General features: G+C 38.2%; 1 protein-coding gene across 2 annotated transcripts in view; it reads left to right on the top strand.

Annotated features, from left to right (window-relative positions):
- LOC110445678 overlaps positions 1-16,199 on the top strand; it is a 56,649-nt gene that overhangs the window by 14,858 nt on the left and 25,592 nt on the right. For both annotated transcript variants that reach the window (XM_021490427.1, XM_021490426.1), the window contains one exon: positions 11,168-11,909. In XM_021490427.1, coding sequence (XP_021346102.1) covers positions 11,368-11,909 — 542 coding nt within the window. In that variant the 5' untranslated portion in view covers positions 11,168-11,367. The remainder of the gene's footprint in view (positions 1-11,167; positions 11,910-16,199) is intronic.

The raw sequence follows: 16,199 nt of genomic DNA, 5'->3' as shown, positions 1-16,199 counted from the left end.
TTTATTAAATAGGTGTCATACATCTATTGCTTGGTTTACACTACATGGAAATAGGACGGCATGATATAAGCATTGTCAGTTTTCCTTTACTTTTGTCAATACGGTACACAGTATTGTCAACTTATTTGTCAAAACATACTATATAGAGTTTTCTCATTAAGACATACATGTATGTAACAAGAGTATGCTAAGGTAGTTGGAACATCTTCATGACAACAAAACAAAAGTAGGTGGGTGGAATTTTCTCATTAAGACATATGTAACAAGAGTATGTCTAGGCAGATGGAACCTCCTTATGACGTCATAACAAAACTAGGGAGGTAGAATATTCTCATTAAGACATTACAAGAGCAAGTTCAGGTAGGTGAAATTTTCATATAAAGACAGAACAAGATCATGAAACCTTTTCATTAAGACGCACCTTGATTAAAGTCTAGGTAAGATAGGACATATTCACGAAGAGCTAACTTTGATGATAGACTAGATAGGTGGTAGATACTCAAACAAAAGGTCGTCATGGCTCCCATTGTGTACATGACGCGATGACAGCGCTGTATCATATATTGAGGATTGGTAACTAAGGTGACATGACATGGTGGGAAGATCTACCAGTACAAATTATACCTTGTTCTCGTAGTTATTTGATTATTTGGTGAGGGATTGTGATGTCACATTTCACAGCTACGTATCGATTGAACTCGAGGTTTCTGTCACATTGTGTGAACCTGACATTGTCAGATAGTCAGATAGTTGGTCGGGCTGTGAACTGTTGGTGACACGATGAACGTTTCTCCCCAGTTGTACTGTGGCTGACGTTAAACAGGGCTCGGTGAGGTTAGGGTCGTATGTGACCAAACCACACAGCATCTCTGTATCTCTATCCCTACACACCCTGTTTTCTGTAGATTAAACTGTTTTAGGTGCAGATATGGACGAAGAAGTCGTTGATTCGGTAGCTTCTAGTCGTAATGACGCGCCCGTCGATTCTGTCTGGTAAGGTAATACAGTTTTGGTGTATTTTGTTAACGACACTGTCATTCTATATTCAAGAATAAGAACTCAGAACGAGGTTTACCTTCGGCGAACATGGTCATTTTATAATGAAACTGATTTTAACGTCATTGTTTCCCCTCTCAAGTCCATAACCGGTGTACCGCATTAACCCTAAATAAGAACCAGGGTTGGTATCGACCAACTGCTACTTTGGACTTTAAGTAATATTAGTCGACAAGAATATTGCACTCCTTTTCATGAACGAAACGCTTTATCTTTCAAAGCCAACCATCCCTTAACGTTGTGTATAAACCGATTTGCTGTATTCTCAGAGACATCGCTAATAGCAGACAATAGTTTAGTGTGTCTGCTGATACTGCGGTATTTATGAGAACTGTTATGGTAACCTCGTGTTAAGTTCAATGTGATAAATTTCCTCGGCAGCACAAACTGTATAAAAGGCGAATGTAATGACGTCATAACCAAAGGCCATTACGTCTTTGGCCTTCATATATCTCGCCACTAGTTCCTTTTCCTAATTTGATACGCCTATTGAATATGTTCAGCATTAAGGTCAATCATGAAGACAGCAACATAATTCCCATGTAAACGTAAATCTCCTTTATAAACGAACAGTAAGTGCAAGTATATCATTGCGGGATTTCTAGTTCAGCGAAAGTCCTGCTTAACTTTAATTGATTGAACAAGAAAAGTTACATGAGGTGTTGGTTATTTCGTGACACTTCATAGTAATCTTGACACACACGCCGTGATGGCTGATATATCTACTTGATATTTCCTCATCCGGTTTAACCTCCTCCATCATAAGGGCCACGTGTAATGGCCGACGAGTGACCACCTGAGGCAAATCCTGTTTGTAACGGCAGTCAATCGCATTAACACATTCATACTCATTAAGGATCATATTATTGACTAGCTCTAGGGGCAATTATCGCCATATAGGATTGATAATAACCAATAATAACCAATTTCTTAATGTCACAGGCGGGTCTCATACCTAATTTGACAGAAACATATTGCTTTCATTGCAGAAAAACAATGTTGCATGATTTCCTAAACATGTTAAAATATATCCCAGAGGTCAGTTTTATCCTGCAATAAGGCCAAGAGGGGGTAATATCATCGAGATGGTAGTATTGGTGTCATTGCATGTATGGGTATTTTCATCATATTGTTGTTGTTCGTAAGTTGTTACTATCTGATGGTATCCATGGTAACGGGAGTTGGTGCTGTGTCAATAATAGGTATTATACGTAGGTATGTGATGTAGATTATTGAGATCACCTCGACATCAAACAGTGGTGACATTAGTTATGAAACCGTTAAACATGATTCAATAAAGATTTTGAATGGTTGTGATTCAAACTTGTAATTGTAATTTGCATAATGAGTGTAAATATGTATGATGTATGTATGGATATAGTACGCGACTTGGTTCTTTTATTTCACGCTTTTTCTATCAGAATCAATTTAAGCCTTACGAGCGGCGTACTAAAGAATCATTTCGACATTTCAGCAGCTACTCCCTTGTGACACGGGCATTCTATTTGAACATGCAGCAATCCTGCCTGTTCACAAATATCTATATTTCTGCTGTGTAATATTTCGTTCTCCAATTTCTGATGCTAGTGCCGGAAATATTAAGAAGAACTCACAACGCCGGCCTTGTCGTCAATGGCGACAAGTTATGGTAATGAAATTCATAGAAAAACAAAACTGCAACAGCGGCAATACTCGGGCGGTAGTTCTGACCGTCGTTAGCCCAGTGTAGTCGGGGGTAACAGGTTAGAATCCAAGCTTAATAATGGCTATATTCTATCCTGACCAGTAACTGTTGATTGAGCTCAATTTTTCAACATGTCTGTCTGATATATCATCTTTTAGGTTCTTCAAACTCTACCTCAACTGTCGATTTTTAAAAGAAGAAAAAAGTTACATGGTCAGTGTATCTTTTAACAAAACAATACCGTCGAGTGTCTGACGAAATGTACATATTTATCTTAAAGATATTAAAATGAATACTTCCGTCAGCATTATTCACCGATGTTTTATCTTTAAGGATTGAGCGATAATCGTGTAATACCGCCCGAGTTAGACCTTTCACAGAATCTCATTATATACATATGACCTAAATAAACAAGAAACGTCGTCGGTATGAGCTGACGTCAATTTGTAGTTGAAATGATTTCGACGGTAACAATTTGTTGTTTGAATAGACACTAAAGGATCCTTGCCCCACTGCACTGTAGCTGTTCGGGTTGCACTAGTATAGTGTTTGGGGTTACAATAGTGCTTATGTGAAACTGTACCCTTACTTTCGCTTTACCCTTACTTTCGTTTTGCATAAAACTGTATCTCAGTTGGGCCAGACCACCTTGATAGTATAGCAATCTGAAGTCCACGGTTGGAGTCCCGGTCTAGTCCCGGTCTAGGTCTAGTCCCGATCTAGTCCCGGTTAGATTTAGTCCCGATCTAGTCCCGGTTAGATTTAGTCCCGGTCTAGTCCCGGTAAGGTCTAATCCCAGTCTAGTCCCGGTCTAGTACCGCAGACTTTTTACACTAAGAATACTGTTATTGATTATTATATTTTGTTTTAATTCATCTTTATTAATATTTTTTCATAAATGCATCAAAATATTTGTATTTTCTTTTCATAATTGATTTACCAAAGCTAAAGTCACGCCTGCAAAAAAGTTTCCAATTCTTCAGTTTTTGGCAGTGGTACGGGATCCTTAAGAGACAACCTTGTAGATAGCGTTGACGTATCTATAGTACTGGGAATATTTTTGAATACCGCGTAAGCTATTAAAGATAAATTGATTGTCGGTGTCGTAATACTATTTCACCTCCAATTAGCACACACATACGTGTTGGTATTTGGCATGTTGTTCTGTGAGCTTACAACAGCCTTGCCTCCCTGGCTATTAATGTGAGACAAGGAAACACATTGTGTAGTGGTTTTTATTTTCATTACATTCAATCTTATTTAAAGTTCTTGTAAGGTAACGGATCCTTGATATTTGTTGAGGGTTCTTACTGTAATGGCACTGCAGTGTCACATTCCTAGTTTCGGTTATCCGGCACAGAGACACAAAGAATTCCATACAATTTTATAAAAATTGAGATAATGAATGAACGAACACACTCCAAGGGAATGTTAATTGAATAAAATGATACTGAGAATATTTATAAACATCCACAATAAAGTCCATTCGATCTCGGTGAGTATTACTTATGACCGAGTTGTTCAAAGGATAATAGGTTTCATGACTCTTAAACAACCTTTTTCCAAGTTTAAATAATTATGTCAATATATAAGTTAATCAACTGTAAATCTGTATGAAATTTAGATTTTATATATTTATTATGTACACAGCTTGCAGTCAAATATCGGTTGTATTTTCACTAATTGTTGATTAAGCTGATCGCCCTTTGAACAATCGGGTCCGTAACTGAAGTTTTAACACATATCATTAAATGGTTAACCATTTATCTCGCATGTCACATTTTAACAAGTCTACATCAAATTATGACATTGTATATGTTTGCATTCAATCAGAGCCCGTTTAAGCCAAAGTCGAAACCCTGGAAAATTCTCACTTCAGATTTTTTTTTCATTCAGCAGCTCAATTTCTTATAAATGTCCAAACCTTTTTCTTTATTTCGGTAATTCAGTATTCCGGATTTGAGTAAGTGAGGTTTTCTTTGTATACCGTATCATGTTTTTCAAAAACCGCTATTCTCCATCCTCATTCCACATCGCCTTTCAGAAATATTCCTGTTTTAAACGACCCCAGTAAAATTACAAGTACCGTTAGCCTTATAGAACGGTCTCGTGACAAAAGCTTGCTGATCCTAGCATTCGCTCAATCATCAGACCTAGGCTTGTTTTCAAGCACATAAATGTGGGAAGGTACTCACGGGCTTTTCATGGAGGTTCCGCCTGCACGCGACGCCAGACACTCGACCGTAGAATGTTTTAAAAATGGACGCTTGAGCGTTAACCTAACTTCAGACTGTCTTCAAAAACTAACATTTCCCAATAGGGGTTGCCTTTATCGCAACACACATAGACCCTATCGAAGTAAGACTGTACTCCTCGCCTGTAGGAACGGCGACTCATTATGTGTCGTCCTGATATGTGTTGCTTCTGACACGAGCTAAACGGTCTTTTAGACTTGTCTATAGGATCTTGTTATCGAAGATCGTCTCATGAGAGGTAATTTAAAACTTAACACTTATTGTACTATGTGACTACTGGCATTAATCAAGCGTCTGTCCGACAAACCAGCTAGTATGGCATGGCCATACAACAAACGATCGGTTCGTGTGCCGTCAGAATGATTGTCTGCAGATACACAGGGCAATGTGGTCTATCATTGCACAAAATGAAAATGCATTTGACAAAGGAGAAATATTTAGAGAATAAAAAACTATTGACCTTGTCAGATGTACAAGTAGGTTGGCAGTTTCTCAGTTTATCTCTTTACGAACAGACGTTATGACATTAACCATGCTCATTCTTGCAATCAGTCTAGCAAGCAGTCCTATTTTTGCATTTTGTATTCGAAGGTCCAAATTCCAGGACATGTCTTTGATCAATCACCGTACGATAGCGTTTATTCAAAGGGAAAATAAAATAATTACCATGAAAGTTCAACAAGCCCCCTAAACGATGGTTAGTCAACCCAAATATCCCCACCTTATCAGTCACACTTAAATACCGCAATTAAACATTGTTATTAGGATATGAATTTCGAATATATTGACACTGCATTAAGGCATTAAGGTGCTCTTAACAAAAGTAGTTTACCAGCTACATAATATGCCAATTTCTTTGTAAGCCAACTTGATGATACAAAAAAGCACATTTTTCAAAGTTTATTTATATAAATCTAGATCATACAGAGTAGTTTTTAATGGCTGCAAAGAAACAAACCGACCTCAAATCAAAATGGATGTGACCTTACGAAACTACTCTAATCATGGTAAAATTATCAAGTAATATATTTCAGAAAATTGTTATCAAGAAAAGGAGGCTACATGACGCATGTTGATCACTGAACTTTAGTTGACCGGCCATTTCGTAACATTTTACGGTGTTATAAATAAACTATACATGTTATAAACATTGTACATGAAACGTGCTGTGATGTTTGTAACATCTCCAGCTTTAAATACCATCAATACATGTAACGAAAGGACATTTTATAATGTCACATGGCCTGCCCTTGGTTTTACATATTTTACCGGTTAAATGTATAAAACAATTAGAGCAATTTACTAAGATTTGGTTTGAAGCCAGTATGGCTATCCAAAGATGGTAAAAGAGAAATCAAGCTCGACCACTGGAGGTTTAAATGTCACGAGAACAAGACAGACGTAACGAGGTCAAGACAGTGACGTCATTGTTCAATTATTATATCTGATATCTCTGTTACAAATACAAGACCACACGTGGTCCATTGAATGTGCCTGATAGCAATGCCACACAGTCAAGATGTGTTTGTTTGGTTTTGGGTCTAACGTCCACTCAACAGCTATGTCTATGGGGACACCGCCAGATAAAAAGGTAGAACAATGAGGACAGCAAAGACAAAGATTGCAAATGTAGCAATAGGGCAGCATATCAATAGGGGTTCTTCGCTATCCCCTTAACAGAACTCATAGAAAAAAGCCCCGATTTACAGGGGCCCCAGATTAGTCGTCTATTACGTCATTCATTGTGATGTAGCGGGTACATTCTTTCCCCGAACTTGCATAGAGGACAAAGATAAGACCAGCCCAATCGGAACGGTGGCAATGTCGGAAAGTATTGCCACAAATACAAGACAAGCAATTGCTCAGTGATTACAACAGGTAGCTATATGATAAATACAAACCTAGACATGGTTCAGTGACCATATCAGACAGAAATCCAACAAATGCAAGACCAGAAATGGTTCATTGACCACATCAGAAAAGCGATGTCACAAATACCAAGACCAGAAATGGTTCAATAACCATATCAGATAGCATGCCAGAAAGACAAGATAAGAATAGGTTTTAATATTCAAGATTTATTCAAATTTTAGGCCATAAGCCTTTCAGGACATGATACATATACAACTACAGTGTACGCAACTGTATATGGAATGATACCCTTAAATAAAGATGATGTACATTGATATATACATGATAATTAAGGAGTTCTTATCTTTCACGTTAACGAGTTACATTCTTTCCATTCTTTTTTGCTCTTCTATCCGAGCCTACATAAGTGAATAATATAAGTTGATAAAACTTGTTTCATAACTGTTGTAAAAACAAATGAAGTTTATATAAGCGACGTAACAGAAAAGACGGTCGATAGAACAATTCGCTTCGTTAAATTGTAAAGGAGGCTAAATGACGTTGCACAGTTGACTTTTCGTTTAATTTCATAAACAAACACTATTTTAATATTTTCTTTCCGTGACTTCAAAGAACATTTAGTTTTTCGCTTATAATGGCATAAAATATTGGTAATATGGTACAGAAGTGGTTTTGATTTCAAGAGCTTAAATTTTAACTACTAGGATCGTTTGATAAATCTCAAATGACGTCATGATGTTCAGTTACATGCCGTCCGTCGTGACTTAGAGTTTGGAATGGTCATACACTCAGGTAGACTTATTGTTGTATTCTTGAACGCCAGAGAAAAAACCAAGGACTTTAGTAAAATAGTTTTAATATGACATAGACGAGGTGGTCAGAAAACCGTTTCTTCTCCCTGTTGAGAGTGAAATATCCGATCGCGAGCTAGGACACGTTCCATTACGTTACATTACAAGGAACAAATCCGGCAATAAATATTGACAAACAGATTCATCCGAAACCGCAGAACCTATATGATAACACCGATTGTATTCCCAAAAGGAATCCGAGATCGTAACCAGCTGAATCAAGACTTTGTCTGGAAATTTAACTAAAATACTATTTTTAGAAAAAAATCGATCATTGATCGGTTAACGTCGGTGTGACTACATGCAGGGGTATATGTGTCTCTCTCTATTAGAGGAGAGATTTAGTTGTGTGATGTAATCCCAGTCTACACTAACATTAAAAGATAGAGCCCGTTACTTTCAGACGTCTAACGATGTATTTTTTGTGAAGCCGTCCATCACAGGGAGCACGTGCTTCCCAGAAATCAATTCGATTTGGCTCCGTCACTAATCTTAACGTGTTAAATGGAACGGTATATATTTCTGAGTGAAAAAAAAAATGTTGATCTTTTAAAAGTGTTTTATGATCCTATTGTCATTTAACCAGATACAAACTATTTCTTTTAAACTTTTCAAATTGTAACGGACCTTTTAAGAAAAAAATCAAAACTATTGACTTCAGCTATAGATTCTATGAATATGTTACCTCCTTTTCATACATTAGGGTCACTTGATGGCGTCCAGGAAAAAAATTCCAAGATTATCAAAGTCAGTATGTGATACATTTTAAAAATGTGTTTTATGTGAAAATAAAAAAAATGGTAAAAGTATGTTTATGTTACAGGATTTCAGAAGATCATGTTAATTCGTCGTGTACCAATATTTCATTACATTCTAAATTTCGATAACGTAAAAATATTCAACATTGAACATTCGAGCAAACAGCGTATCAAGATTAAAGCTGCATCAAACGAACAAAACAATGGAACTGTAAAACAAAAATAACTTTTGAATCGTAAGCACTAGCACCTGTCTAAACTGAACCTGTGTAATCAAGAACTTTTCTTGGTGCCTCAGTGGTCGGTCTGGACAGGTTTCGCGACTGTTTCACTCTGTTTATTCGTGACACCGACCGCTAGGTGAATTAGACACGCAGGTTAACAGCATGGCCTATTTACCCTGATCTATGGCAGTACTTAATATTTCGTAGAAACAGATAACAGTATTTGCAAACGTAATAAAAATAGCATTAAAAATAACAGAGGTATTACTAAAAGAAAAGGAGATATCGATAATTTATCTATCTTAATCTGTATACGATATATTTCTCATTGTCAAATATATCTCTCTCAAAGTACATTTATTAAGAATATCTTTCAATGTAAAAGGATATCTTGAAATAAATTAAAGTTGTTAAGTTGGCTTGTCATTAATGGTTAGTCTCCTTATCAGCTGGTACTGAGGGTGTACATGGTAGTTGTTTTGGATTTGAAGATTAGAACATGATGAATTGTATCATTGGGATCAATCTACATGATTAATACAAGTCATGGCTTGAAACGACTTGGTCCTTAGCTTTTTGGTTTGACTTGACTTGTGTATTAATATAATAACACATTTACAAATTCATGTGACTGACGGATGTGATGGTTGGCCATTCCAAGCATATTCTAATCTATTATATACCCAAACACATTTGTGGAACAAAATCCCTAGATATATATATTATATATAAAGTTCAAGAAACATTGCATTTCTATGTACTAGTACGCCAATTCAAAACTTAAATCTATAATTGGCAGAAAGAAAAANCCCCCAAAAAAAATTAAAAAATTAATGCATGATGTAAAATAAACGAGGTGACGTGGGTATTTTGGGTGGAAGAAAGATCTTCAAAGGGACATAATTATGTTTGTTGTGTTTCTCGGAAAGTGTTGTTATATACAAACCCTTCAAATAGATCCTACTTTAAACATATTTTTTTATAAATTAAACCTTTGCATTATCCTGTCGTATACAAGCGGGCAGTTAGGTGTCCATGTAAAGTGAATACAAGATTTGTTTCACTGTCTTTTAAGATGTATCACGTTAAAACCGAAGGAACCGTTACCTTTTTCCTCTTTTCTATTCCTTTCGTTCATTCCTTCTCTCTATTCCTTTTATTTGATATGTATATCTGTCCCTTTCATCCATTCATTTCTCTAATCTGTCCCTTTCATTCGGTCATTTTGTTCATGATCTCTATTCCTTTTCATTCGTTTATTTTTCTGTTCCTTTTATTCGTTCGTTTTCTTTCTCTTTTGTTTACTGAGTCCATCGTTACTTAACATTTATTCACTCCAACTATCCCTTTCATTCGTTCATTCTGTTCCCTTCATTCGTCCATGCATGAACATCACCAGCACCGCCTTATTCTTTTCGGCTAAAATCTGTTGCCAGATTATAGGGGTTCAAAAAGACAAATGAATTCATGTGCAGGCTCAGTTAAAGTATTCATTTGAAGGTCTCTGCACTGTTCAGGGTTTATTAAGACAGATTTCACTCATAATAAATGGCCGGATTTAAACTCGATATCAGTCTCAATGCCTTCATCCTAAGATTTCTTTTTATACTTCTTTTTTAAAACCCACAAAAGAAATTGATACTACTTCTTACTCCATATACTGACAGGGTCGGAAGAGTCTTTGCGTTGAAGCTCCTGAATCTTTTACTGGGCAAAAGTTTTTTTTAATCAAGAGTGATATTTTGTATTTCAAATTGCAGTGAAGGATAGATATTGGTAAACAGTAATACTCCCGGAATAAAATATAAATGAAACTGCTTTTGTCACCTTTTTTTTTTTATAATTTATGAAGTTGTGGTGGAGTTCGGGAGGAGGGGAAGTTTCTTGAACGGGAGGGAGCAACAGTTGCTAAGGTGTTTGTGTGTGTGTTTCGGGGTTGGGTCTCTTTTTTCACCCTTCCCTCCACTCCATTTTTTTCATCAGCAAGCCCTCCCCCTCCCAGTCACAAATTGATCACACATACATGTATTTCAAACCCCCTAAATCATAAAAGACGTATTCTTGGTATATCAGGCCGCATCTCTCCAGAACATTTTTTTTTACATTTGCCTGTCGGTGACTGTGAAGACTTGACTTCGGTCAGTGCACTCTTAAGCAGAGCAATTTATAGGACCACACGACTGGGAAAAGCGCATGCGCCGCGTGTTAAATAAGGGAATGAAAAGCCATATTACACTCGATTAATCGTATTCTATCAATATGATTAGCTTTTATGGGGACAAATATTTCCCTCTCGTTCTTACTGTTTCAATGTGACGGAGACGCGGAACATAACATTGCGTACGGCGTCTCTGGTAGAGCTGGATCAATACGTGCCAGCACTGCCGACAAGTTACAGCAGCCATGCGCTGGCTCTGAGATACAAACTAAACCGGATTAATGATAATTCCCTTCTCATATATTTCAGAAACCATCTTACCAGAGAATACCTTCGGCAAAGCGAAGTGAAATATCATCTCATGGTGGTTTGTTGGAAAATGGTGAACCCCGGCGCGACCACTTTTGAGGACTCTTCAAACAACATCAGTGCCATTTCTGAGAACGTTTATAAGCAGACGACAGAATGTAGAATGTGTTTGCCTTACCACGCTGTCGGATTCTCATACAATGCAGGATTTGAATCGTACGGAGAATAATAGAAACAGGGATTTGTTGGAGGTTGTTCTCCAAAATAAGGAGGCGGCCAGATTGTCCTCGGCAGACACTATTCAAAGGATAGCAACCTCTCTGCATGCTACAAACGGTAACCTCAGTCGTCCTTCCAGCTTCGTATCAAAAAGAAGCACAACGTTATCGCAGTCTCAGGAGCACTTAAGCGATGACGAACCCTCTATGGTCCAGGAACGGAAAAAGAGTACAAACTCTGTTCAAAGCAGTATAGTTAGTTTGGGCCTGATGTGTATCGTGTCGGTAATACAAAGTGCTGTGTCTGTTCAGATCCTTTACTACATATCAGAGACCCGCCGAGATGAACCGTCCCTCAGGAATGGGACACTGTTGTCGACCCCAAAGGATTTCGATGACGTATTGGAGGTTGCCACCGCGTTCTGCACGTTTGTGCTCGTACTTTGTGTTAGCTGCCTGTTAGTATGCTCTATGCAATGTTTCTTCGCCTCCAGGATACTTCAGGTGGCCGAGGGAGAGGAGAGGTAAGTACGCTCACTATGTAGTGATTTTTTTCTATATGATCGAGGAAGCTGAGGGAGACACATGCTCCCTTTAGCAGATAAGATAATTGGTCAGCTTGGTAGTTGGTAGAGAAATATGACGGACCGTTGTCCTTTTGGAAGTTAAGGTATAGGACAACCGATGATCCTCTAGGACAGAGATAGGCCAGGTCACGTTTCTCTAGGTAGTTTGGTATAGGACAGAGATAGGCCAGGTCACGTTTCTCTAGGTAGTGTAGTATAGGATAGAGATAGGCCAGGTCACGTTTCTCTAGGTAGTGGAGTATAGGACAGAGATAGGCCAGGTCACGTTTCTCTATGTAGTTTAGTATAGGACAGAGATAGGCCAGGGCACGTTTCTCTAGGTAGTGTAGTATAGGACAGATATAGGCCAGGTCACGTTTCTCTAGGTAGTGGAGTATAGGACAGAGATAGGCCAGGTCACGTTTCTCTAGTTAGTGTAGTATAGGACAGAGATAGGCCAGGTTACGTTTCTCTAGGTAGTTTAGTATAGGACAGAGACAGGCCAGGTCACGTTTCTCTATGTAGTTTAGTATAGGACAGAGATAGGCCAAGTCACGTTTCTCTAGGTAGTGTAGTATAGGATAGAGATAGGCCAGGTCACGTTTCTCTAGGTAGTTTAGAATAGGACAGAGATAGGCCAGGTCACGTTTCTCTAGGTAGTGTAGTATAGGATAGAGATAGGCCAGGTCACGTTTCTCTAGGAAGTTTAGTATAGGACAGAGATAGGCCAGGGCACGTTTCCCTTGGTAAGGTAGTATAGGACAGAGATAGGCCAGGTCACTTTTCTCTAGGTAGTGTAGTATAGGACAGATATAGGCCAGGTCACGTTTCTCTAGGTAGTTTGGTATAGGACAGAGATAGGCCAGGTCACGTTTCTCTATGTAGTTTAGTATAGGACAGAGATAGGCCAAGTCACGTTTCTCTAGGTAGTGTAGTATAGGATAGAGATAGGCCAGGTCACGTTTCTCTAGGTAGTTTGGTATAGGACAGAGATAGGCCAGGTCACGTTTCTTTAGGTAGTTTAGTATAGGACAGAGATAGGCCAGGTCACGTTTCTCAAGATAGTTTAGTTTAGGACAGACCATGATCCTCTAGGAAGTGAAGGTATAGGGCAACCAATCATCCTCTAAGACAGAGATAGGCCAGGTCATGTTTCTCAAGGTAGTTTAGTATAGGACAGACCATGATCCTCTAAGACAGAGATAGGCAATATCATGATTCCCTAGGTCGTTTAGTATAGGACGGACCATGATCCTCTAGGAAGTTAAGTATAGGACGGACCATGATTCACCAGGAAGTTGAGGAAAAGGGCAACAAATGACTTTCTACAACAGGGAAAGGCCAGGTCAGGATCATCTTAGTAGCTAAGTGACACCCTAGGTATTTTAGGGATTGACCAGACCTGTGAGATCATGGTTTTTAGGGAGAAGGTACGTAGGGCATTACTGTGTATGTAGTCGAGGGAGGGGACATGTCGCGGCACTATGATTTGTTGCGTGAAGGACACATTACTAACTCGGTGTAGTTGTACAGGGCAGGCAATGGTTCTGACAAGCCAGATGTATGTAGTGGAGATATAGGATTGAACATGATCCTCCAGTTAGTGGAGGGAGAGAGCAGGATCGTGAGCTCGTGGATCATGACCTTTTTTTCCATAAGAAGTAAAAACGAAATCAATTTCGTTTTAAATATAATAAAAATAAAAGTAATTTATCTGATTTATCTATCTTAACACACAGGTATGTTGGTAAGTAAGAATGATATCACATTCTATTGAAAGGTGACTCCCATTACAGTAATACTGTAAATCCATGCAATACATACGTCTATGTTTCATATTACAATATGGAACTCATCGGTTGTATACACAGATCACATCGACGAATCAAAGCGAAAGTAAGTTCCGAATAAAGTGTGATTTTAGGCTACGCTAATAAAAACGTCATTATGCCTTTATCGACGTCGTTATGTTCGCCAATGTTGTTCGTTTTTGGACAGGAAATTAAACGTAAATGCAGGAGAGGCCTTATAGTAAAGAAAGTTGTACAGAGGGTGTAATTTGTATCTTAACTGCGCCCTCGTGTATATATTCGCTGACGTCAGATAAAGACGTGTTTGGTAGTGACGTCAGATAAAGACGTGTTTGGTAGTGACGTCAGATAAAGACGTATTTGGTAGTGACGTCAGATAAAGACGTGTTTGGTAGTGACGTCAGATAAAGACGTGTTTGGTAGTGACGTCAGATAAAGACGTGTTTGGTAGTGACGACATATATAAACGTGTGCGTAATGACGTCAGATAAAGACATATATGGTAATTGACGTGTGGTAACAACTTTATATACAGACGTGTGCGGTAATGACGTCAGGTTAAGACACATGTGTGATTTGTAGCGTCAGTTTAAGACGTAAATGGTTTTTTTTTTTGTATTTGAATTCAGATAGAGACTTGTTTGGTATTTGGCGTCAAATACTGACGTGTGTTATATTTGACATCAGGTAAAGAAATATGTGTTATTAAACGTTAAATAAAGATATTTGTGTTATTTGACGTCAGAATAAAACGTGCGTGAAAAATAACGTCAAATAAAGACTTGTGTGTAACTTGCATCATAAAGACACTTGGGTGTTATTTGGCGTCAGTTAAAGACATGCGTGGCACTTGTTTGGAATCACATAAATCATGGTGTGGAATTTGATTTTAGAATGAGACGTGTGGAATATATGACGTCACATAAGACGTAAGTGGTATTTGACGTCAGACCAAGACACGTGTATGGTATTGGCGGCATATAGACTAGGGTGTGTCATTTGACGTCTGTAAGAGACTTGAGTGGTACACTTGATGTCAGTAAGACACGTGTGAAATATTTGAGACAGATAATTAAAGTAAGAGATGATACTTGATGTTAGATTTGTGTGATATTTGACGTCAGAAAAGAATGTGCGTGGTAGTCATGTCGGTAAAGAAGACGTGTGCTTGGTATTGCTGAATAATTAAATTTGTTTGACATTATTGGCGAAATTGCATCATGTTCGTTCCTTACACGTGAGCGTTGTTAAATCGTCAAGTCATATCTAGTTATCGTATATAAACGACTTGCTAAGGAGAAAGCCATGTTGATCCTGATCGCTCCAGGCCGCCACATAACGCTAATGGTCAATATGTATTCACCGCGAGAGCCTATTGATACTGCGGGCATGGAGCATTACTTAAACGCAGTTGGATTTTGATAACAAAAACTCATCTTAACGTGAACACTCGAAATGTTTTACATCACTTATGCTCCTTTAATATTTCTTAATCTTCTATTCAATTCTTGAATTTGATTCTTTATACCGAAATGTGTTGGGGTTTTTTTTTTTTTTTTTTTATCAACAATCTGAATTCTTGATTAAAAGTTTAGAGATTCTGGATCTGTGTATGAAATTCATTGGTCACAGCAGACAGGGAACGATAAAAGAAGGAACAATACTGAGAGATGTTTGCGCTAATTATTTTTAAGAACGAAGGCTAGGAAGGAAAAAGTATGGTTGAGATTGATGCTGACCATGTGTGGTTATCTGTATACTATATGATTGGTTAATACACAGTGGCACTGTATAGATGTTTTAAACTGACTTGACCCCGTGTCTTAAATTATTAAGCAACGGTCACTGTAGACAGGAGACGCATTAGAGATCTATCAACCAGACCTCGTGCCTGAGATTCAGTGTTTCGCTCTACTGTACTCCCATATATGGTTGTTGTAGATAGCTGTCCTATGTCAGACTGTCTGGTACGACAAAACACCGCCATTTACTTACCTACCACAAATCGCGTCATAGAGCACCAGGGGCCTGTTCGTTTATGCGGAACAACTGGTTTGTCCGTTTTTAAATGTAACAATTTCGGGTATAAATCCTGGCAGACCTGCAAATGTTTGCTTTGTCAAGGTTTTGTCAAGGCTCGCCTGAAAGCAGCATCATATTACTAGGTCCGACCTTATTTAATAAACGAACAACTGTGGTCTGACCGGTTCAACCGTGTAAACGAAAACATCTGACCAAGCATGGGAGATAACTGCCACCTCATCACGTGAGTGCAAGTGTACCCGTGTATTTATCATATACGGTCGTGCTTTGTTATCAACTTGTTGACCATTTGTGTACTGGGAGCTAAATGTCAGATTGAGGGCGTTGCCATATCAATAAAATAAACTGTTTATCACGTAGCTCCGATATTTTGCAGTGAATATAACCGGATCAT

This window comes from Mizuhopecten yessoensis, unplaced genomic scaffold, assembly GCF_002113885.1.
Source record: "Mizuhopecten yessoensis strain PY_sf001 unplaced genomic scaffold, ASM211388v2 scaffold2329, whole genome shotgun sequence".
Classification (NCBI taxonomy): domain Eukaryota; kingdom Metazoa; phylum Mollusca; class Bivalvia; order Pectinida; family Pectinidae; genus Mizuhopecten; species Mizuhopecten yessoensis.
This window is presented reverse-complemented; position numbering and strand designations above follow the sequence as displayed.